The sequence below is a fragment of the Lampetra planeri genome, chromosome 47 (assembly GCF_965212315.1).
Source record: "Lampetra planeri chromosome 47, kcLamPlan1.2.h2, whole genome shotgun sequence".
Taxonomy (NCBI): domain Eukaryota; kingdom Metazoa; phylum Chordata; class Hyperoartia; order Petromyzontiformes; family Petromyzontidae; genus Lampetra; species Lampetra planeri.
The window spans coordinates 6908903-6934563 of record NC_136153.1 but is presented as its reverse complement, the minus strand read 5'-3'; the positions used below and the strand labels follow the sequence as shown (position 1 = coordinate 6934563).

At 48.4% G+C, this 25661-nt stretch overlaps 1 protein-coding gene across 2 annotated transcripts in view; it reads left to right on the top strand.

Annotated features, from left to right (window-relative positions):
* The window catches only part of LTN1 (listerin E3 ubiquitin protein ligase 1), a 172767-nt gene that overhangs the window by 122787 nt on the left and 24319 nt on the right, over positions 1–25661 (top strand). The window contains exons 16-18 of one of the 2 annotated variants that reach the window (XM_078615544.1): positions 7305–7458; positions 13544–13700; positions 24525–24816. In XM_078615544.1, coding sequence (XP_078471670.1) covers positions 7305–7458; positions 13544–13700; positions 24525–24816 — 603 coding nt within the window. The remainder of the gene's footprint in view (positions 1–7304; positions 7459–13543; positions 13701–24524; positions 24817–25661) is intronic. The other variant, XM_078615545.1, reaches the window with a different exon arrangement.

Sequence of the window (25661 nt, the reverse complement as noted above, 5' to 3'; positions counted from 1 at the left end):
GAGAGACACTCTGGGGGTGGGAGAGGGAAACTCTGGGGGTGGGAGAGAGACACTCTGGGGGTGGGAGAGAGACACTGGGGGTGGGAGAGAGACACTCTGGGGGTGGGAGAGAGACACTCTGGGGGTGGGAGAGAGAAACTCTGGGGGTGGGAGAGAGAAACTCTGGGGGTGGGAGAGAGACACTCTGGGGGTGGGAGAGAGAAACTCTGGGGATGGGAGAGAGACACTATGGGGGTGGGAGAGAGACACTCTGGGGGTGGGAGAGAGACACTCTGGGGGTGGGAGAGAGACACTCTGGGGGTGGGAGAGAGAAACTCTGGGGGTGGGAGAGAGAAACTCTGGGGGTGGGAGAGAGACACTCTGGGGGTGGGAGAGAGACACTCTGGGGGTGGGAGAGAGAAACTCTGGGGGTGGGAGAGAGACACTCTGGGGGTGGGAGAGAGACACTCTGGGGGTGGGAGAGAGACACTCTGGGAGTGGGAGAGGGAAACTCTGGGGGTGGGAGAGAGACACTCTGGGGGTGGGAGAGAGACACTCTGGGGGTGGGAGAGAGACACTCTGGGAGTGGGAGAGAGACACTCTGGGGGTGGGAGAGAGACACTCTGGGAGTGGGAGAGAGACACTCTGGGGGTGGGAGAGGGACACTCTGGGGGTGGGAGAGGGAAACTCTGGGGGTGGGAGAGGGATACTCTGGGGGTGGGAGAGAGACACTCTGGGGGTGGGAGAGAGACACTCTGGGGGTGGGAGAGAGACACTCTGGGAGTGGGAGAGAGACACTCTGGGGGTGGGAGAGAGACACTCTGGGAGTGGGAGAGAGAAACTCTGGGGGTGGGAGAGGGATACTCTGGGGGTGGGAGAGAGACACTCTGGGGGTGGGAGAGAGACACTCTGGGGGTGGGAGAGAGACACTCTGGGAGTGGGAGAGAGACACTCTGGGGGTGGGAGAGAGACACTCTGGGGGTGGGAGAGGGAAACTCTGGGGGTGGGAGAGGGAAACTCTGGGGGTGGGAGAGAGACACTCTGGGGGTGGGAGAGAGAAACTCTGGGGGTGGGAGAGAGACACTCTGGGGGTGGGAGAGAGAAACTCTGGTGGTGGGAGAGAGACACTCTGGGGGTGGAAGAGAGACAATCTGGGAGTGGGAGAGAGACACTCTGGGGGTGGGAGAGAGACACTGGGGGTGGGAGAGAGACACTCTGGGGGTGGGAGAGAGAAACTCTGGGGGTGGGAGAGAGACACTCTGGCGGTGGGAGAGAGACACTCTGGGGGTGGGAGAGAGACACTCTGGGGGTGGGAGAGGGAAACTCTGGGGGTGGGAGAGAGACACTCTGGGGGTGGGAGAGAGACACTCTGGGGGTGGAAGAGAGACACTCTGGGGGTGGAAGAGAGACACTCTGGGGGTGGGAGAGAGACACTCTGGGGGTGGGAGAGAGAAACTCTGGGGGTGGGAGAGAGACACTCTGGGGGTGAGAGAGAGACACTCTGGGGGTGGGAGAGAGCCACTCTGGGGGTGGGAGAGAGACACACTGGGGGTGGGAGAGAGACACTCTGGGGGTGGGAGAGAGACACTCTGGGGGTGGGAGAGAGACACTCTATTAGGGGTTTGCCCGGTGGCTCAGAGCAGTTAGAGACGTTGAGCCGGCACCACTGAGATCCTGGTTCCTAATCCGGGGTTTGCGTTGCCTAACGGTGATGAAACCAGGTTCTCAAGTGTGGCCAGGGCTGGCTTAATGTGGGGGCTGCAGCCTAGGCCCTGGTATTTTTAGGGTCCCCCCCCCCCCCCAAAATAATCAAAATACAGTGCTTTGTTACGATTGAAACTCAATACTGCGGCACTGTGATACATTATATGGTTTCATTTAGTCGTTAAAGCCATAGCATCACGATGCACATTACTACCAGTTATGTCTAGAATTTTTTAAAATTACTTTACTTTGCGGTATTGCCGACTGGAACTGACCGTGAATTAGAAGTAAATCACATGACACGCGCAGGTGATTTTCGCAAAGGTAGTTTTTTTGTTAAGTGGTTACTTTTTAACCAATTAAATTGCAACCGCCTGTCTTTGCCATCGCTAGGCGACGATTCCTTTCGCTCTAGCGCACAGAGCTGTTCGAGGCTACGTGAAGCGAAACACGAGTGTACGCGAGGTTATGTTAAGTGAAGTGTGAATTCACACCAGGCTACATTATTAAGTTACACGCGAACACGTGTGAGGTTACGTGAAGTGAACAAGCGTGTCCATGGGGCTGCGTTAATGGAGGCATGCACGTACACAAGGCTACGTTGAATGGCACTCGAATTTACACGATGGTATGTTAAGTGACACGCGAATGTAGTTGAGGCTACGTGGAGGGAAACATAAATGCACACGCGACTAGGTTAAGTGGATCATGTATATACACGATTCTATGTTAATTGACAAAACAAACGCATGCGAGGTTACGTTAAGTGCCTCACGAATGTTCACGAGGCTAAGTTAAGTGCTGTGTGAATGCACACGGGGGTTGCGTTAAGTGAAACACGAATGTCCACTTTTCGATTTAAAGCTTTCGTGACTGCAGGGATTCATCTTCTTGGTTCTTTCGGTAAAGTCACGTAGAATGGAAATAATCAAATAATAAAAATTAAACATAATAAAATAATTCTCACGACGTTTCGGCCACAACGCAAGCAGCCGTCCTCAGGTGAAGACCAGGTCTGTCGAGAAGACAGAGTTCAGACTCTGTCTCCCCGACAGACCTGTTCTTCACCTGAGGACGGCTGCTTGCGTTGTGGCCGAAACGTCGTGAGAATTATTTTATTATGTTTTATTTCCATTCTACGCGACTTTGTTCTTTATAATATTATTTTATTATTTCCATTCTACGTGACATTATGTTTTATTTTTATTATTTTATTATTTCCATTCTACGTGACTTTACCGAAAGAACCAAGCAGACGAATGTCCACGTTGAGTCCAGCGTGGCTGGGTTGATGCCAGGGCTTTAGGGGCTGCAGCCTGCACTCTAAAGTGTCTCCCCTCCCCCTTCCCCCCAATATATGAACTGCTTTACAATGATTGAAACACGCAACACTGTCGTAGTGATATGATAAATCCCACGGGTAATTTGGTCGTTGAAGCCATAGCATCGCCGATACTGAAATCGTTTTGTGCGTTTGGACTTTGATTTTGCTTCAAAGTTTGTACATCACATTTAACAACTGGAACTGAAATCAGCAAAGCGAATAGCAGTGGGGGCCTTTTGTTATGGGGCATGGGTGGCTTTAAAACAGTCGAGGCAAGGAATTTAGTTCACAGAAGGGGCCCTTAAACTAGAAAGTCCCTGAGCTCCCATCAAACTTAATGCTGCCCTGAGTATAGTGCGTCAATGGTCTCAGCCCACTCAGGATTGATTGCACCCAAAAAAAACATTATATTCAATGTTTTTGTATGAATTGGAGTTATTCTCATGCAGTGTGTTTTGCTTTGATTGACGTGTGTAGCAGGCATGCCCCTAATCTGAATAAAGAGTGACCTCAGAAGTAGTTCTGCGATGTCTTATTCCTGGGGCCGTTCTCCGACACGACATGGTGCACTGCTCGCTCGGACATTGTCTTGTGGAAATGTCTAGCCGTAACAAGTAAAGAAGTGATGTATGGTTTGCGTGCGTTACAAAACGGTATTTCTCATGAGCGATGTTTGTAACACGGATGTTCAGCAGTGTTCATCACCAAACATATCACTCGAGGGTCATTGTCACTGTTGAAAGTGTTGCCCGTGTTAAATATATCGACCAAGTTAGAGATCGGGTCATTGTTGAACATGGGGTCAGTCAATTATAGACCCGTATTAAGTCGAGGGCCATTTTTGAAGACGGTGTTAAAGATAGGATCCATTTTAAACACATGTTCAGTGTCTACCAAAGGATGCATGTTAAAGACAGGACCCATCTTATATGTCGGACCATGATTTAAAGACAGGATTCATGTCGAAGATAGGACAGCGTGTTCGAAATTTCTTTCAATACTGGATCGCAATTTTTCGATGGGGACGCGCGCTAAGTTTGGGACTTGGGCTAAAGATAGCGTCGACCCATTAAAAAGACAGAGGCTTGTTTTAATTATAAACCAACCCTGTGCCTCGCTGAGAAAGCAGCAGCAGCGAAGGCTTTAAAACGGTTCCTTGGAATGCAGCGCACAGCGGCGGTGGTGGTGGCCGTGGCATCGTGGGCACGTGGGAGAACCATTTTGACGTCTTTATGGAGTTGCGCGTTCCACCGACACACACACTTGACGGCTTCACCCCGAGACGTCACAGTAACCCATGCCTCGCGATGTAGAAATGGCGTCTCGTTTGCCCGAGCCGCCCGCGAATACGAGGCGTTTGGGATTCATGCGGTGGCGGTGGCGGAAGTGGCGGTGGCAAAACGAATGGGGAAAGGGATTCTTTCAAAGCGGATTAAGTTAAATGTAAAAAGACACTCTTTTTACATTTAACTTAAAATTTAGGTTTTACGTAACTAGTTAAACAGTCCAGTATCGTTTACTTTTTGTGCATTACTGGATATATATTTTATATCTTTCATAACAACTGTTTACTGTGTACAAATGCTATGTAATATTTCATTTATTGGTTAATATGGCCAATTTCCCTGCAAGTATGAATGCACTCATTTGTGGGTCATCATCATAATCATCGTTTAGTAAAACCAAAACATAAGTCAAGGAGACGCAAACAATGTATGTATGTTGGACTTCTTTCGCACCGTACGTTGCCAGCTGAACAAATCAGAGGCGAGGGGGGAGAACAACAAACACGATAAGCAGTTTTAAAGAAATGAGTTTTCATTCCAGATTTAAAAGTGCATAGCTCCAGTGGCTTCTTTCAATCACGATGCGTCATCCCCGCGGTTGCTCGCTCTTCATATTTTGGGGCTGCGTCGACAATCCAAGGTTTGGTCCGGAAGGCGCGAGAGCGAGACAAATTCTGGAAAGGGAGTTCGTTTACGGGTTGCGTGGGACACCGTGGAGTTGGTCGTGCCACGCGTTGGGGCCTCTGCCAGAATCTCAGCCGCAGCTGTCTAAAACCTTTAAACCTTCCCCCGTAGGCCGCAACCACCTTGCGGCCAACACGGCGTCACGTGGCTGACGACACAACCTTCCTCCGCCATGTGGTTTTGGTCAGGTCACCCCCCCCCTCTTCCGCGAAATCACAAAATGATGCGGCCCCGCCTGCCTCTGATCGTCATGGCCAGGAAGCGCCTAAATAAGGCGGTCGGTCTCTTGAACCGCCCGGTGGCAGTGATAATGGCTTGGGTTGCCACCTCTGCGGTACAACAAAAAACTGGGAAGAAGAATTAATTCTAGATTTGAAGCTTTCGTGACTGCAAGGATTCATATTCTTAGGTTTTTTCGGTAAAGTCACGTAGGTAAATTTTTTTTAAATAAAAGTAAAATAAAAATAAAAGAAATATATAAGCATATAGAAGAAGAATTCTTTGCAATATCGGAAGATGGGAGAAATACGTGTAATGCATTGTCCGTAGGGTGGGTGTAATATTACTTAACTGACAAAAGCCATGTACTGGTTTTCCCAGATCAGCTACCTCAAACAGAAAGACAATCCTGGGAAAACCAGGACAGGTGGCAATTCTAATGCAGGGCCGTCATGCCCGCCGAGAGTTGGCGATCATTAGCCGAGCGCTGAGATGATTGTGGGAGCATCCCTCTCTCTCTGTTCGGTTGTTTTGAGGAGCAACGACCAAATTGTTGGCAGATTTAGCGACGACACCGGACCGCTGCGTGCCGTGGGAGTTTTTGTTTCTCATTAATGTCCACAAACAAGCAGATGAGACCTCGGCTCCCGGAGGGCGTAGGCCTATTAAATAATAATGTTCCCGTGGCTGGCTCGTTTTGAAACATTTTTTCGAAATTAGTGTCCCAGATCGAAAGTCGAGGGCTAAAAATACATCGAGCCGAACTGATTTTTTTTTTTAACCCTCGATTTTTACGCGTGCCATACTGCTGGGAACATTCCTGTGCTGCCCGTCACCTCCCTGGCAAGTTCCTGTCCGGAGCCCACACATCCCCACTGCTCCTGCCATATTGAGCTTTTCCCAAAAGGTTCACGGGCGGCGATTGCCGCAACTTGCTCTCGTTTTTCCACGTGAACGGAAGGGATTTCCTGTGCTGGGGGCCCAGTAAACGTTGTTTTTGCGAATTGTGTTATTGGCGATGCCCGTCCCCCACAATTGAACTTTTTTCTGCTGTCGTTGGCTCTGTTGAGACCTCGTGTGATTCTATTTGGAAGTGTGTGTGGGACGGATGTCGTGACTGTATAACACACTGTGCATTTTCTGTCTGGGTGGTGTGTAGGGTTAATTTCAGGGTTTCAGTTTCTTTTTCAGCAATATTGATAATGACATGCAAAACAATGATCAATAAAACCACCCACTCTCATTAGTGTGGGGAAGTTTGGTCAAACAACTCCCGTGACCGACACGGCATGGTGAAGCATTCATCTAGCTGTAACTGACGAAGGGCTGTAACTTTCAAAAGTATATATATATTTTGTTATATATAATGGGTTGTGACGTGACCAATCACATTGGTTCCTCCTGCCTTACTGTTCGAACGTTCGCACTTGCCAATTGGTTCGATCGTTGCTAAAACTTTACCAGATTCGATCATCGATTGCTTGACATGTGACGTCCATGTTCGATTCCTTTAGCGGTTACCGATAGATAACACATCGAATAACAACCGCGGTTATATAGGTACTGGCCCAGTCGCTGCATCTGCCCATTGTGGATTCCCCCTGACAAAAATGTGTTGCCGATACACTACACGCAACTTCTTGACCTGCATAAAAATAAACCGATTCAGCAGAATAATTTTAACCGATCCACCCACTCGTGCACAACGAGATACAGTGATTTATGTATTTGAACCACCTAAACGGGGTGGTTTATTTTTGGAAACATTGTGTTGTGAACGGTTGTGCTGAACTGGTTTATTTTCATACGTGTAAACACGACTAATGCCCCAATTTTCCTTAACCGTGCATACCAGCGTGTTACAAATGTAGTGTATGTGATAAACATAGGATCGTGCCAGAATAAACATCAACACGATGTTTAACTTTTTATGGAGCTTTATGATATGGGTGGATTTAATCATAAAAAAAATTATGAAGAGCCGAGTGTTACTACTTGTGCCCTTTTAGTTCCTGTTTTTTGTAAAATGTTTTGCTGGCCCATTTTTCAAGTTAATATTTATACAAGACAATAAAAGTGGTTGAATTTGTTTTTTTTACCCTGCGCAGATGAGCTGAGAGAGAAGTTGAGCAGCACATGGAAGGCCGGTCTCACGGCCCTGCTCACGCAACAGGGAGGCTACATGAAGGAGGGCGGCTTTCTCCACAGCACGGCATTGTGGGTGAAGGAAAGGATCATGGGAAAACAAATCAGCCCTGCAAGGTACATATTTTTTACAGCACAAAAAAACTAAACTCCTCACTGTAAAGTACTGTGAAAATGTCAACGAAAAATCCAGAATTACTGCTAAGTTTGAGAATAAAACATTAACGTGACTTTGCATAAGTTGTTTAGTTTAGGACATATTTATGCAGGGTAACTCCGCTGAGAACCATACGTCTCTTTGTTAGAGATGTCCAGCCCACACAGGGGAAGTCTTGATATTTGGGCAGCATCCAAGCGGTGGGTAATTTGACCAGGCCAGACGTGTTTTTCTGACCCGTCGTGGGATCGCTGCCAGGACACTGGAGTCGAAGCGTCTGATTGAAGAGTGCCACGGGAGACTCGGGGCTCCATCCGCGGAGCAAATAGAATGTCGACTTAACGTCTTATCCGAAGGTCGGTTGGCGCATCCCAGAGCGCACTGCCCTCCAGCACCGAGCTGGGGCCCTGTTTGAACTCAAACCATCGGCGGTCCCCCCCCCTTCCCCCCGTCCCGCCGCTGTGCCCCTCGGCTCTAGGCCGAGACCTGATTTGACTGGGGGTCGAAGGTCGCATGGTCACAGGCCACGGCAAGACGAGCACAGACGAGCTGCGTTCAAAGCCGCGAGAGAATGCCCCGCCGCACATATGCGCAAACAAAGACAAAGATTCCCTGTATATCCCCTATAACAGGCTGTTGGGGCAAGTGCTGTTTAAGAGCGCCTATGAAGGCTGGTACGGTACACGAGGGCGTGGGAGGTCGGCACCACTCACGGCCGCCATTGTCTCCCGAGTGGCGATGTTTACACACTGCGCAAGGTACTCATTTGAGGCTGAGTCGATCTAGAGCAAGCCCAGGACCGGTTGACTTAATCGTCACTGGCGGTGGCCAGGAGCGGAAATCGATCCTGGGTCACCGGATTCATCGCGCAGCGCGCTAACCGCTAGACTAGCGCACACACACCAATACCCGCCACGAAGTGACGGTGACGTCACCACGGGGCCTGTGCCAGGCCAGGTGCACTTTGAGGCCATGTGAAGTGTCGAAGGCTCACCGACTGGAGGCCTCGGGACAGACCCAGGCACTATGGGGCCGGCTGACCGAGACGACTGGGAGATGCGCACACACACACACGCATGGACACACACTCGCACAGACACACACTCGCACATACACAAAGATCCCCCTGTATAGCCTCTAACTGGCTGTTGAGGCAAGTGCGCCTTCCTCCCCCTACTGCTGCTGTTTTACAGGTTACTAGTTAAGGCTGAGTAAACCTCGTGGAGGCCTAGGACCAATTCATATAACATTAGCTATTTATGTCAGCCATAGCCGGGAATCTAACCAGTGTTGCCCGATTCATATAGCACATGGCGTGAACCACTGCGCCACCGCTCCCCATATATATATAAAAACAACAGCTGCCATTCGCACCTGAGTGAAGGTGACGTCACCGCAGCAGTCGTGCCAGGCTATGTGCATGTTGAGGCCACATGAAGTGCCAAATACTTGCTGGCATGAGGTCACGGGACCAATCCAGCTGTTGTGTGTTAACTAACTGAGATGACTGGCAGTTTGCACCACCTGTGCTCCCCTGTGTGCTACCATACATATATATACCCACATAACAACAACCGCCATTCGCCACTAAGTGGCGGTGACATCTCCACCACGCTTGTGCCAGGCCATGTGCACGTTGAGGCCACGTGAAGTGCCAAATACTTGCTGGCATGAGGTCACGGGACCAATCCAGCTGTTGTGTGTTAACTAACTGAGATGACTGGCAGTTTGCACCACCTGTGCTCCCCTGTGTGCTACCATACATATATATACCCACATAACAACAACCGCCATTCGCCACTAAGTGGCGGTGACATCTCCACCACGCTTGTGCCAGGCCATGTGCACGTTGAGGCCACGTGAAGTGTCGAACGCCCGCTGGCAGGAGGTCACGGGACAGACCCAGGTGCCCACGGGTCGACTGACTGAGATGACTGGCTGATGCACCACCTGTGCCCCCTACTGTACTAACTTGCTGTGCTTTAGCCACCCGGCGCTCCGCTCGTTGTTGTGAGCGTCGCTCCTCTGCCCTCCGTTGTTGTTGGAGGGCGACGGCCTCTAACTGCCCAGTAGCAGCGTCCTTCACGAGCCTCCTCCACAGAGGCCGATCATGACACCGCTGGTACCAGTCATCGGCAAGTCTACTCAGCTCCACATCCTCCTGTACCACATCACTCCATCTCTTCTCTAGCCCGTGCCGCGTCCGTTTAGCCCCCTCTATCCGGCCGAACAAAAGCTGTTTATGAATGCGGTGGCTGGGCATGCGGGCTAAATGACCCAGCCATCGCAGCCCCACATACACACTTGTGCACACACACACACACACCCTCAGAGTGATTGTGTGGGCACGATGCCGTCATTACATGATCATCGTACCTGCCCAGAGCCATCGCGTGCTTGGCACATGACGTAGCTTAGCCGCAGGGAGCGGGCAACTGTTTACACCAATTACTATTGACAAGTCGAGGGGTTGTGTAAATACATTTTCTCCTGCTGCTTGCTTGCAGTTATTTGCTTATCAAAGCCGAGTTTTTGGTACGATCAGCAAGATGTGGGCGGAGGGGTGGTCGTGGTAGGCCCCGATGTGTACGTGCAGTTTCAGCGTCTAAATCAAAAGCAAAAGATTCACCGGTCACATTTTTTAAATTTAATCCCTGAAGGGTTTGCTATGGAATGTTTAGGTGCAGCAATTTGACGAACTGTCACCCTTGATTCCCAGGGCTGGATTAAGTTTGATGGGGGCCCAGGGCTGTTATAGTTCTGGGGGGGCCCTTCTTTGGAAATTAAATTCCTTCCCTTTAGCGTATTACCGCCACCCATGCCAGATGCTCCACTGTTATACACCTTGGTTATTTCACTGGCGTTTAAAAAAATGTGAAATAGCAATTGTAAAGCTAAGTCAAAGCTCAAAATATCAAAACTATTACAATTTTGGCACATAACTGGTAGTCATACACAGAGTGATTCTATGGCTTTCATGGCCACATTACCTGTGTGATTTATCACCGTGCTACAGTGTTGCGTTTGCAATCATTTTGATGGAGGCTGCAGCCACTTAGGCCCCCTGCAGTTCTGAGGGTCAGAGTTGTCGGATGTATCTGAGAGCGAAGGACTGTTGTCTAGCGATGAGCAAGAGAGGCGTTTGAAGCGATTCGAGAAGCGGCTGAATTGGAGACATCGTCTGGGGCAGTTCGTTAACGCAACGTGAGGATCTGCCTGCCGTAACGAAAAAACCCGTTCGACGTTTCATCTCATTAAGAGGGATGACACAGTCGCATTGCAGTTGGTCATAACATATCCACTTGTAAAAACAAACGACATGAAAATCACCTGCACCCCTATTTTGAAGCTTGTTTACTTTGTTTGGCCGTGTCAGTTTGTTCCTCGTCATTTCCAGTCAGCCCCAAAGTCAGTAACATAATAAAGTGTGCTTGCTTGCAGCCCATTTAAGAGTCATGTTTTCGATTCCATCACAACAACCTTCGTGGGTTGTCACTTTGCTTTTGGACAGTTTCCAGGCGTCAAGCAGCGTGTGCCGTCTGTGCGATCGCGTGCAATGCTGGCACGGCGGTGAGCGAATTCAGGTTAAAGTCTGCGCCCTATAATCGCATCACAACCCTCTGTCAGCTAGAGCAACGTCTTTTTACGCGCCTCGCAGTGAACTTTCGGTGCCCTTAATGCGCGCATTTAACGGGAGAGTCGGGGATTGTATTTGTTACGGCCGTTGGGTGTTGACCAGGCACTCAAACGTAACTGGCATTGCCGTTGGGGAGCATTTGTAATCACTTGGCAGCGGTTCAGTAATCCCGAACTCAAAATACACGTCGATTCAAAACAGAAACAGGTTCAAACGGCGCGAGTCGATATCGATATACGCGCGTCGGATCGTGGCCGACAACGGCAATGTTGTGCAGTTGGTTTTTCACCGAGATGGCTTCTCTGAAGTCTGGTGAACCATGCCAGGTGTTGCTTTTTTAATCTGTATTTTTCCCACTCGCTGTTGTTAATACGCAAATTTATTTTGGAGGGGGGGGGGCTGGGGAGGAAAAGAAAAACAACCTACACAACCAACATGATGAGGCAGTGTTTGCAATGGTGTACGTATATGTCTGAGGCCTCAGATTTATGAGTCTTTTTAACAAAACATAATTCTAAAACCGCGGGTAGCGTTGGGTTGCTGGGTGCTCTGGTTAGCATATTGCACGATGAACCAGTGCTGGGCCCTGTGCTCTGACTGAGCAATGTGGTGAAGTGTAGTCAACCAACCCCCTTGACCCACAACGGGTGTGGGGTGGGGATGCTTTCTGCTGATGCACTGACAAAGGCTTTAAATAATAATTTGTTTTACAAAATGTGATATATGAAAAAACAAAAAATATTATTTGTGGTTTCATTGATAAATATTTCATTTTTGCAAGTAATAGTCCTACTTTAGGTTGTCAAACTCTATTTTGAGTATGACAATCAAATGGGGCGCCACGGTGGCAAGATGTTAACTGCCTCTCCTGGTATGCAGGAGGTCGAGGGTTCGATCCCTACTCTGACGCCTGGTGTATATTTGTAATTTGTATTGTTCTCCCTGTGGTTTCGTGGATTTTTTTCCGGGTCCTCCTGTTCCTCCTTCCACATTTAGAAACATGCGTTTAGGTTATTTGGCTTTTATACATTTCCACATGATCAGCCACTTTGTTGAGCTCTCATTTATGGCCAGGTCGCTTCTGAAAAAAGAGCTGTATAGTTCAGTGGGCCTTACCTGGCAAAATAAAAATATCGATTTAAAGCTTTCGTGACTGCAGGGATTCATCTTCTTGGTTCTTTCGGTAAAGACACGTAGAATGGAAATAATAAAATAATAAAAATAAAACTCCCCGCCAAACCTCCTACGCATTTCACAAGTAGTACTAATCGCATATCTGCATTTCCCATAAATATGCTAAATTCCTCTTGATATGCAAATTATTTTGTCAAGGCGCCCTTCCCCCCTTCCAACCCAGCTTAAATATACGCTCCAAGCCTGGTGTTGTTTCATTCAGACGCTGTCTTTCCGACAGACCTGTTCTTCACCTGAGGACGGCTGCTTGCGTTGTGGCCGAAACGTCGTGAGAATTATTTCATTATGTTTTATTGTTATTATTTTATTATTTCCCTTCTACGTAACTTTACCGAAAGAACCAAGAAGATGAATCCCTGCAGTCACGAAAGCTTTAAATAGAAATTTAAATCGATAAATGGTCGGAACCATTGTGTGTGTGTGTGCCACGGCTCCTCCCTGTCATCCAGAATCTCTCCAATTTTGGACATTTCAGGTTCTCTCCACCGAGTGAACGGTTACTGTAATTGCAGATGCATGTCAGAGCCAAGCGTAGTGGTGAATGCCTGTATTCAGCGCCTTCTAGGCGAGGGTGGATGGGGCAGATTTATTTATTTCTTTATTTGTGAAAGTCCCAAATGCACGGCGCCCACCAGGTGGCCTGGAGATGGCGGTACAGAAAGTAAATCCTTGAATCCACTTGTGCGGCGCTTTGAGTGTTGTCCTCTCTCATATGTGTCATCTGCTGCGGTTACTCTGGTTTCCTCCAAGATGCAAAACACTCCTTCATGGAATGAGCCAAACATCTCAATGTTAGTGCCCAACCGAAAAAAAAAAGTCCTGGAGGCTCAAGAGTGAGGCTGTAATGGATAAATAAAGGCCATTATCATTGTTACGTAACACATTACTGAAAATATATTGTGTATCTCTCAGCGACACCAACCATCAAAAGAACAGTTTTTACCAAGGTACAAAACCAATTTTTTTGTGATTGTGTTCCGAACGTTTGTGCGTGCGTCTGCACGTGCCTCTCTGAGTATCCCCGGTGCCTGCGAGTTATTTGTCTGCTCTAAATTTCCACGTGATAAGCCACTTGGTGGCACTATTCTTTGTGTCCAGGTCGCTTCTGAAAAAAGAAGCCAATAGCTCAGTGGGCTTTACCTGGTAAAATAACAAACTAATTTCTGACTCCGTGCCCTACTGAACATCTGTGACAAAAGAGCTTTGTCCCCCAGCCTGGACGTGCTGGGTGCCGCCGTCTGCTCGCTGGTCGACGTCGCGCTGACGTCGGGCCTGCCCACCGCCCACCCAGTGCCTGCTGTGCTGCGCTGCCTGCTGCCCTCAGCAGCCGAGTGGGACCTCCTGAGGGCGCCGCTGCTGCTGGGACAAACGGTATGGCGCTCCCCCCCCCCCCTCCTTCTTTCAATGGGAACGCGTTTCACGGGACACAGCTTTCATCGGGGGTGGGGTGGGGGTCCCCCGGGCAGAAATAAAGCCACGTTCTCCGGGGCGTTTTGTTGTGCGATGCAAAATGCGAGTCGTTATTGTCGTGGTTTCTCGTGTTTAAAGAGCCACTTGTGCCAGGGCTGTTGGTTGATTGGTGTGGGTCCACGCCAGTGCTGGCAGATGGTGCCTCAACTCGAGTAAGCCCGAGAGAGATCCCATCTTGAGGGTATTTGGCCTACTTTGTGCAGCTAGTCAGGCGGTTTCGGAATAGGTGCGAGTAACCCCCACATTCTACCGCGCCAAACGCTACCTGCTGATCGACTAACTGCGGTGAAGCCGTTCACGCTGATGCTGGCCGGGCGGAGGTTTCCAAGGGGAGACTTGAGAAACTTGCGCCGTTGTTTCAACCGCTGCGCCGAAAGGTTGAACCGGCGCGACCTTTGCATTGAGTCCTGTTGGAAGAAATGAAACGGGGGGGGGGGGGAGGGGGGAGTGGGGCCCCTCTCCAGCTCTCGCCACCTGCTTTTCTCCCTCTTCGTAGCCCAGCACCTGTGCCCCTCCAGCCCATGTTCTCCGATGCAGTTGCACCATCTGCGTGAAAAGATAGCTACACCGCTACGCTGCGCGCTGAGCTGTCTGTCCCGAGCACTGGCTGTGAAACTTTTCATTTCATCTGTGGAGCGGTACGTGCATTGCACGCAGTTCCTTGGTCATGCAATTGGTCGTTTAGTTTGGTAAGTCAATCAATAGGTCAATCAGCAAATCAATAATAGCCAATGCACGTTTTATGAAGGTGGGAAGCAGTGAAGTTCAATTCAGCAATGGATTTTCCCACGCAGCTCTCTGCTGCCCGCCACGTAGTACAGCCTCACAGCGGCCGATGACAACCTGGCGTTGCGTGGAGGTCACCCGTGCACGATGGCATCCTGTCACGTCCGTTACGACCACAGTGGGTGAGTGCAAGTGAGAGCTCAGAAATACAACGAGGGGCGTGGACGCAAGACCAATCTTTTTTTTTCCCCCATTCCTTTCAGTTCTCCCTCCTCGCAACCGCCACGTTTGTCACGGCCCCCACACATCTCTCTCTTATCCGGACCTCTCTTGTGGCCACAATACTGCTGCGTAATTGTTAAGCGCTTTGTGTATTTTTTTAAAAAGGCACTTTCTAAAACTATTTTATTTATTATTCCTGATGATTTGGTCATTGGCCGCAAGAGAAACGCGGGGTGATGGGGGAGGGGAGGGGAAGCAATCAACAGAAGGAGTAACTTAGGTGCATTTTGTGAGATTGTGAATAACAAGTTTACCGACATAGAAAATGCACCAGGTTTTAGACTCCAGTCAAGTTAAAAAAAAAGCAACACAAAGAGCGGGAGGAGAAATTGAAGCCGACACTCGCTCCGAGACTCGTGCCGCTGTGAGCGAGAACTTGGGCGGGCTGCGTGGGACCGTGGGTCTGTGCCACCGTCTCTGGAACCCGGCTTCCCACAGGGTTGACGCGTGAGCTTATGTCCATGTCCGTAGCCCACTCAGTGCCTCCTTGGGTTCGTTCATTTTGTCCATTTTGTTCATTCGTTGCCTCTCATTCATCGCCACTCATTCGTTCATCCATTAATTTGTAGCTGTTAGATATGTTTGCAAGTGCTAGGTGGATTATTATTGTCATAATTATTGTATCGCAGGATCGTGAGATGTGGTGCTGGCAGTTTAGGAAGACCTCATCCAGCAGTGGATTGACCACGGCTGATGAGGATGGAATATATATTTATATATATATAGAGGCAAATATCATCCGCTCATACTATTGCTAGAGAAGGGCCCCTTCTTGCAATCATTCGTAACACGATTCTGCTGCGTATATGTCTTCGCACTTGTGCTACACACACCTCCAATCTAGTTTACGGGTTGTGCTGCGTAATATTGGTCACGATGACCGACGTTTTGCTGCATGTGAAGAAGACCTGATGCAATCAGTGATGAGAAGGAAACTGGCACTATTTGGACACACGTAGGGTGGACAACAACAGGAACATCCCTCTAGCAGCGCTCCACTCCCCCTACCTCACACCCCCCTCTCTATCTCTCCTCCTTTGCTCCTCCCCCCTCTCTTACCTATTTCGCCTCTTGTCACGGCAGTCTTTTTGCCCACGTCAGCAATTGTTTCTTGCTGTGGTTGTCCCACCTGATGACGGACGCTTGTGTTGCGCCCGAAACGTCGTGATTTAATTTATTTTATTTTATACCCCTGTGACTTTACCGAAAGAACCAAAGAGTATTTTAAGTGTTGTTGTTGTTTGGGAAAAATTGAAATGAACCAGAAAGAGAGGAAGCCCCAACAGAGAATGGCTAAACGACGACATGATGAGAGATTGGTGCCGGAAAGATGTGGCCACCACTTGTGAGCATATTGGCGCAAAGACCGAGGAAACCGGAAACAAATTCCAAAAAGTGCAGTGGACAGCTACTACGGGCTATCTGCCCATGGATGGTGGTAATGGTGATGATGATGACCCTCTTACCTATATCCCTCCGGGGGCCCCTCTTCATCAAAACCGTCGCTTTGGCTGCCCCACCACGTGGAGCTACGGTGCGGTGATACCGCTGAGGCGACCGTTTGTTTTTGGGTCGTAACGGTTGGAGGTTTACACGTGACAGGTTTTTTTGTTGTTGACAGTTTTTATTTTTACGTTTATTCGCATGCACGCAGGAATGTGGACACGTGAAAACGCCGAACGCATCGCGGTGTGTGTCTGTGTATGTGCGTGTGTTTATTTTTCACGAAGAATAACACGGGATTCGGATGTGCAAAGTAACACATGACTCATCGTTGTTTTTGTTGCAGTCTTACATTTGTATGATTCAGCTAAGGTAGTATATGACGCATTAACGTGATAAACAAACAAGTCACATTTTAGAAGGGCTGTTTTACAAACGGATGAGTTTCGCCTGTTTTTTCCGTAAAATGGGCAATGCTATATATTTTTGTTCTATCGGAGCCTGCCTGCTGGCGCTGTGCAGTGTTTTCTTTTCTCTGCGCTGTGGCAAGTGAACAGTTGTGGGGCGATGGGGTGCAATCCGTGGTCACGATCGCGACCGAGGGCCAGAACTTAGCGCTTGTAGATTCCCTGAACAGCAACCACAGCGAATATATATGGCATGATGTTGGCGGCACTAGAATGGAACTGAAAATGAATGTTCAACATATGTAAGAGAATAATGTTATCGAATGGTGTCAAGCTTAACGGCGCTAGGTCGCACACGGTGTCAATACGCATTACATAATAACACTTTCACAAAACTCACCTCTTACTTTCTGACAATACCTTTGCTTTGGTCTGCTCACATTGATTATGATTAAATGTAAGCGTTTAACAGGAGGGAGAACGACAGATGATCCCATCTGGATTTGAAGCTTTCGTGACTGCAGGAATCCATACTCTTTGGTTCTTTCCTGGGAAACTAACTACGTGACTTTACCGAAAGAACCAAAGAGTATAGATAATCCCATCTTGGTTTTGGCAATATGTTTGGGAGCTTGATGCCAATGTCAAGGTTAGCTAGCCACGACGACGAGAGGGCTTCAGGAGAGACTTGGTGTCGTTTTTGCTGTTCCTCCTCCGTCGAAGGAGCGTAGACCCACAGTGGTTTACTTAGATGGTCCGTAGTTTGTGTTGCATGCCCGCAGTCACACGGTGGCTTGTGTCCTTTTAATTCTCCATTCACGAAGGAGATGTGCGAATCAGCCTGGTGATGTTCTGATGCGGTTGATGGTTACACCGGTGTCTTGGAGATGTGTCAAAGCCAGGGGGTGCGATGTTTGGGTTTCGAATGAGGCGTTTATTCTGGACATCCACATTGTTCCACTTTATCATGGGATCTCTCTTGCCAGTATCACAATATAAGAATAGGGTTTACCCTTTCTGGCTCACCCCGAGCTTGCTCACCCCGACTTCTCAATGTCCTGATAGTGCGTTGTCTTTGTGCTGTTCGCCTTTTGGCATCCTCTGGTCTAACACTGTTTGAGACGAGGCTCTAAAGAAAGCTGTCTCTGGTTGTGGACCAATCAGTTTCAAAGACAATGCATGTACTACCAGAGCATGTTTTTTGTTTGCATGTTCACCACATGTTTATGTGAACACATTCCTGCGGAGGGAGCTGGTAGGAACGTTGGGTTGCTCGGTCAATGGCCAGGGTCAACGGCGGCGTGGTGTATTCCGCAAATATGGCCGACTGTGAGGGCGGGCACAAGCCGGCGTGAGTAGGTTAAACGTTGAGTTTTATAAGGGCACCACGGGGTGACCAGCCCCTCCCCACCCAGCCCCACCCCTCCCACCCCCCACCCAGCCCCACCCTCCCCACCCAGCCCCTCCCCACCCTCCCCTCCCCACCCAGCCCCTCCCCACCCTCCCCTCTCCACCCAGCCCCACCCCTCCCATTTTTGGATGCACGACGGACGGACACAATAATCCCCTGTAGGCTGGTGGAACCAGGTGGTTCCTCCCAGTATTAATGCAGACATGATTCCTTGCAAAATGTTTCAGTTTGGTGTTTTAACATCTTAACACAACTGTTTTATTGCCAGAAAGGGTAAAACCTATTCTTATATTGCTCCACTCTCTTCGGGAGAACTGCAATAACTATTGGTTCACTGACAAAAATGCTATAACCGCAAGGATAACTTAAAGTATGTCTTAATTAAGAACCAAAACTGGAACTGAATGGGTTGCACACGAAGCACAGTAATAAGTGGAGCTAATCTTCTTGGTTCTTTCGGTAAAGTCACGTAGAAGGAAAATAATAAAATAATAAAAATAAAACATAATAAAATAATTCTCACGACGTTTCGGCCACAACGAAAGCAGCCGTCTTCAGGTGGAGAACAGGTCTGTCGAGAAGGCAGAGTCTGAAGAGTCTGAAGAGTCTGACCTGTTCTCCACCTGAAGACGGCTGCTTGCGTTGTGGCCGAAACGTCGTGAGAATTATTTTATTATGTTTTATTTTTATTATTTTCCTTCTACGTGACTTTACCGAAAGAACCAAGAAGATGAATCCCTGCAGTCACGAAAGCTTTAGATCGAAATTTAAGTGGAGCTAGCTGATTATTGTGGAGCTAAAGTTGTACGTACGTACCTACGTTGAACTTCTTTCGCACCGTACGTAGCCAACCATGCTGATTAACACCGGAATGGTAAAAATCCTCATCCAGCAGTAGATTGACTTAACCGCATGCTCATATGCCTGTCTACGGGAGGTTGGTCTTAAACCCGGGTTCTTCTCACAGTGCGGTGCATACGTAATAATACGTAGTCTAATTCTTATTATAAGCAGACAAGCTCACAGCACTTCCTCCGCCCTTTGCGGGCAGCAAGCCCCCTCTTCTGGAATTTCTGCTAGAGAACTTTTTTTTTAAGCGGTGACCTAAAATATTGCATTTTAAAGGACTCTGAAAGTGTGCGAGCGTAAAGAAACGTCTCAAAATGAACGGCGGCAAGTAATGAGTTTTTTTTTGGTGCTGTCCTGTGATATGATTAATTGCAGTGGACGTTTTGTGGTATTATGAATGATTTTACTTGGAGTATTCAGTTTTTGAACAGCTTAGCACTGATTTTGTCATCTGTGCCCTCGAGGATGTGACTCCATGCACTCTCACCTGGTTTATATAACAGTAAGCAAATACATTAAACATTATTTTACAAGTAGCATATGTTTTTAAATGTTCAATTATTTATTATCTCTCAAATGTGGAACTTGTTCAGAGATAATTTACTACACACACAGTAAGTACACAGACACTCGAACTCTCTGACTCTGGACACAGGAAATAACACCGCCAATTTTTTTTTGCCCGCAGACGACGATGCTAATACCATCTGTCCAGGTAGAGTTAAGTGCAAGAAAATGCGCAGGAAATGGACAACTTTTCGCTTTCCATCGGCCTTTCATCCCCGACGCGAAATCAGCGTCTGGATCTGCGCCGCTCGCTCTGCACAGCGTCCCTTGCCAACGTCTCCGTTGTCTCTCGCTCACGCGGCGGCGGCGGCGGCGGCGGCGGTAACCTCCCGAGCGCTCTGCACCATCGTTCAGCCCCCCCCCCTTCTCTCAACCCCCCCCCCCCCACGGTTATCCCTCGAGTAAAGCCTCCCAGGTTTTTTCCCTTATCCTTACGCCCCTTTGGCGAAGCGCATATGCCCCCACCCCCCATCGCCGCACGCACGCTAGCAGCCAGCTACAGCCTGCGCCTGTTTACGTTAGCCTGACCAAATGATGTCGTAATGTTGGGTCTCCCTTGATCCAGTTTTGCGTGACTTGTAAACACTCTCTCTCTCTCACACACACACCTAGATAAAGAACCTCCAGTACTGCTATTTCCAGACTGTCGTGGCAAGTGCTGTTCGCGAAGGAGGTATTGGGGTCAGCTCCATGGCCTGGCCATTTTTTGTCTCCCCAGTGCTGATGTGGCGGACACACGCATTTGAGACTGAGTTCACCAAAGCCGCGAGGCCCAGGGGCAGATTCTGATATCACTCGTCACTGATGTTGTCCATGGTCGCGAATCGAACTTGGGCTTCATAGCGAATCGTGCCAGTCGTGTACGCAGGGACAAAGGTCCCATGTCCGGTATTGTCCACTTTGATTGTTGGGGAAAGTGCTGCTAGTGAGCACCTGTTCAGGATAGTACAGCACACGAGAGGGTAGTGTGGCTACTAAAACACACACGCCTGACCGCCTTTGTTTCCCAATTGCTTATGTTTTATACACTGCAGCACCCACTCATGTAAGGCTGAATCAACATAGAGGATGCCCAGAAGTGGTTCACATATCACTGGCCACTGATGTTAGTTAGCCTTGGCCAGGAATCAGATTCAAATCGATGGGTTTTTAGCGCTGTGGTTTAACCACTGTGTCACAAAGGCAAAGACACACACAGACACTCACATCTAGACAGCTCAGCACAATACACACTGTCAAACAAGCTGGACAGTTGCAAGGGTTTGGCACTTTGAAACCTGAATTCACCAGAAGCTGAATTCACCAGTTAAACTAAACTAAGATTTGTATTTACCAGGTAAGGCCGACTCAGCTGTGTCGCTCTTATTCAGAAGCGACCTGGCTACAAATGGTAGCTCAACCAAGTGGCTTATCACGTGGACCCGAATAAAAAACCGCATGCTACCACGGGTAGAACATGCAAACTCCAAATATACAGATATCAGGGTCCCGATCGAACCTACGACCTCCTGCATACCAGGCGAGGTGGTTAACATCTCGTCACCGGAGGTGCCCAGTTAATCCCGTAGGTCAACATTACCAAAGCAAGCTGACCTGGTTAAGCATATTCACATTAGATACCCTGCGATGACGTTCGTTAGAGCAGGCTGCCTCAGCACATCGTCCAGATCAACATATTCAATGTATTCAGCGTGAACCAAATGACAGCAAACAATGAAAAACAGCCTCTTCCTTTATACCCCTTCAGGTGCAAGGACACCCTGTGCTGAGGCACAAGGCTACACGCACAGCCAAACTGATTATAATAATTGGCCCATGATAAATAGGGGATAGGTGCGGGGTGGGGGTCACGTGACACGCATTGTTTTACATAATAGCCAAGATTTTAAACCGCGCTGGGAACGTGAGCCGGGAATGGCCATCTTGGCCGAATGCTTTCAGCCCAGTCCACTGTTTGTAATTTCCGAGGCTTCGTTAACTGCGAATAAACCGCTGTCAAGGCCCAGGACAGGCGTCTGGCACTGCCTTATCTGTGGCGGGGGCCAGGCACGGGTCAGCGTAACCGCATCGCTCGACCCCCTGGAACTCGCAGTGCCAAACGAGGGGCACAATTGTCAGCTGATATTGATGGATGTATGTGTGTATGTATGTATGTTAACTACCTTGCCTGGTATATAGGAGGTCGTGGATTCGACCCTGACGCCTGCTCTATATTCGGAGTTTTGCGTGTTCTCCGCATGGTCTCGTGGATTTTTTTCCAGGTCCTCGGTTTTTCCCTCCACGTTTAGAAATGTGCGTTTAGAGTTTTTGGTTGCTATGAATGTCCACATGATAAGCCAATTCGTTGAGCTATCATTTGTGATAGCCAGGTCTCTTCTGAAAAATAGCTACGTGGTTCAGTGGGCCCTTACCTGGTAAAAGAAAAAAAATTGTTGAGTTTATGTTGAACTTCTTTCGCACCATACGTAGCCAACCGGGGTCTTCCATTCAAGCACTATCCAGGGTTAACTATGACTGGTGCTTTGTTCAAATGCGACGACCGCATTTAAACTCTTAAATCTTCCTATGCCCTTCTGATATGAGAATCTCGACCAAAATTTTTTTTCTTTTAAGGGGTCTATGTGGGTGTTGAGGAGAGGCACCTGCATTTACTAGGAGGAAGTTTGGTTACAGGTGGTGCTTCATGGTCCAAACGGCCTCCACCTCAGCATCATTGCCCTCGGGGCGATAGAGGCCACTGCCTGTGTGCTGGCCCCAATCCTTTCACACACTCTGTGAAAATCCTCGTTGTACTAACCACCAATCGTGTCCTCAAACCTGCCCCACTGTTTGATGACCCTGGGACGCAGCGATTATCAAACACCCCCCCCTCCTGCTCCTTGCTCGAAATTCTCCCATCCTCTCCCTGCTTTTACAATCCCCAGGACCCGGCCCTGTCTGCTTTAGATATTTTAAGGCTTAACTGGGACAGTTTGTCGACAACGGGTTACTAATAGTGCCATAGATCACGAGGCCTGATGAATTGCCCGTGTGAGTTAAACCTCCGGAGTGCGGCGTTGCGGGAATCGCAGGGAGCGTTTCTCTCTTGAAGAATGACGAAAAACCGACGACCTCGGCGTGTACTGCGGCGCGTCGGAGCCCCTCTTCCGTTTGGCTACCTCGATCAGTTTCCCACCGCTTCCCACCGCGCCGACAATAGGAAATGTTTTCCATTCAACCTTGCTTTTTAATTAACGCATTAAGGCGCTCATTATACGGCCCCGCTAATCCATTTTCTTCCCCTTCCGTTATGGAATAAACAGCGACGCGCACATTGGCTCTCCATTTATTCACGATGCCCGTTGCAGACTTTCCTGACCTTTAATGTCTGGTGAATAGCAATAATTCGAAAGAGCTTTTGGTGATCAGAATGCCACTTGGTATGCCGGGCCTGTATTCACTACGATCCATCTTCTCTTGTCCGCTGTCCTCTCTCTCTCCTGCCCTGTGCTTTTTAGTTTCTGTCCCAGAGAGAGAGAGAATTACATTTCTTGTTTTTCTCAAGACCGGCTCTTTTTTTTTCACGCGACCACAGCGGCAAGACGTTGGGCAGGTGTCAAAGCGCAGCGGGAGACCCTCTCGTCAAATTGCGCAGAAATTTGGGAGCTCCATGTGGCTACGAGATTGATTTAGTTTCATTTCATGGAGCGTGTTTTTGTAAATTTGGCAGTGTGTTTATTTTAATTGCCTACCTACCGTTCTGCAGCTCTTGCAGCCACAGCGCATGCCAAAAAAGCTCGAGCGTGGATTGCGTTTAAGCATGGAACGGAGTCGGTGTTGGTGAGATGATAATTCCGGCTTGGTCTTTGCAAATTTTCCTGAGAGTTTGGGCTCTGCTTGGCAGATGACAGCTGGCTTGCTTAATTCGAAACAATAAAAACAAACCCATCTCACTTATACAATATGAATAAAAATGCACGTATATTTATGTTTTTTTTAGTTCTCTTGAATAATACCACACGTGTTGTATTTATATAATTGGCATAGAATGGTGAGTGTTTTTCTTCAACTTATTAACATTTATTTTTCTTTCCTAGAAAAGGAAGGCCGCGCACGGTCCGCGGTTAATGAATAGTTAAACAAAACATTTTGTGACGGCCGATGAGCAGTTTATTTAGTCAGTGGCAATCACTCTGTAAACAGATCACGTGACATTAATGCAACAGTGCGGTCACACCTGACGTGCGATGCCTTAAGCTGTGAGTGTTGAGCCAGGAGACGATTCACGTAAAAATGGATCAGATGTGTTAGGAGCAGCGTACAAATATAGAAATCGAGACATTTCGACACCTTAATTTTTTCCTTAATTAATAATCGTGATATACCAGCCTTTGTCAATCCACTCTGGGAAAAAAGCCTCCTTATATGGCATGTCAGTCATGGGGTTCGTGTGACCATACTTCACCACACTGTTGTTCGCCACGGCCGGTAATTGAACTTGGGTTGGTAGGTTGCGAATGCGGTGGACTAACCGCTTGAGTTCATAAACAAGCTCCCGGCATGTGGTCATTGTGCGACCCGGCACACGGTAGTACCCAGATACTTCTGCATTGGTGAATGTGATTTGTAAACCGTCGTCCTTACCCATATATCGATAGTTAGATTTTAATGTGCAATTTTTATTCGGGGACTGTGTTGTATCTTGGGACTCTTTTTGCTGTTATTTTGCTGCCTTGCCCAAGTCTTGGAATTGGTGTACTTCTGTAATTTTTGCTTATTTACTTGATCTATTTATCTATTTATTTTGAGTGATTTTGTTATCTTTCCTATACTTTGCACTCCTATCGTGTTTTTGTATTGTTTCTTGTTGTAACTTCATGACCCGCCCCTACTGGACATCCGCGAAAAAGAGCTTTATAGCTCATCGGATTTCTCCAGTCTAAAAACAAATTCCGATTCCGTACACACCCAGAAACACATCGCGGGAAGCTACGCAGCAGCACGGCCGTGAAAACCCACGGCAGAGTTCAACCTCACGTCCCCCTGCGCCCCCCTTCCCAGCAGAGCCTGACAGAGGCGACGCTGATCGGCCGTCTGCCCTTACCGGAGCACGCGGTGCCGGAGGAGCCGGGACCCTGTAGCCCGACGCCCGGCGACGACTACGGCGGTGAGGATGGCGACGCCGCCGACGACGCCGCCGCCCCTGCACACCTGTCGGCCGTCTCGCTGCTGTCGCGTCTCGTGGGTCACCTGCAGAGGGCGGACGAGCGGAGCGGTCGCGCCGACGGAGACGAGGGGACAGCGGCTGAGATCGGCGACTCCGAGGAGCGGGAGGCCGACTCCCGCCTGCTGGGTGAGTGGACATGCGTGCGCATCATTATCATTATCGTGGTTATTTATGGTCCGTCTACTGCTGGATGAAGGCCTGCTCAAGCCGGTATCGTATCTCATGGTGTTTTGTTGCGATGTAACAGTGCACCTTATTGCACCTGTACCTCACCTTTCTCGAGCACCTCTTTCTGTCATCATATTTGGACAGTTTTTTTCGATCGGCGATTGTTTAGTTTTTGACTGTCAAGTATCCCCTTTGTTAATCATGCAATATTCCTGCAGGACCCTGTACTCATCCTCTGCAATGTTGACGTTTTTGTCTTTATTTTGTTGTTGCTGTTGGGCTCACGCACCACAGATCTCATCTTCTTGGTTCTTTCGGTAAAGTCACGTAGAAGGGAAGTGATAAAATAATAAAAATAAAACATACGCATTTCCCATGAATATGCTAAATTCCTCTTGATATGCACATTCTTTTGTTAAGGCTCTCTTCTTCTTCCACCTCCAACTCAGCTTATATATAAGCTCCTAGCTTGGCAGTGTCTCATTCTTCACCTGAAGACGGCTGCTTGCATTGTAGCCGAAACGTCGTGAGAATTACTTGATTTTATTATGTTTTATTTTTATTATTTTATCACTTCCCTTCTACGTGACTTTACCGAAAGAACCAAGAAGATGAATCCCTGCAGTCACGAAAGCTTTAAATCGAAATTTAACCACAGATCTCCTTTGTAAAATATCCAGGCAATTGGCTACATGGGATCATCCGTGTAACGGATAAAACATTTAGAATACTCAAACCTAGCACCTCGAATTATGAAATGCAGTTCAAATATAAAGATATGTCAGTGACCCACTTGCCAGCCT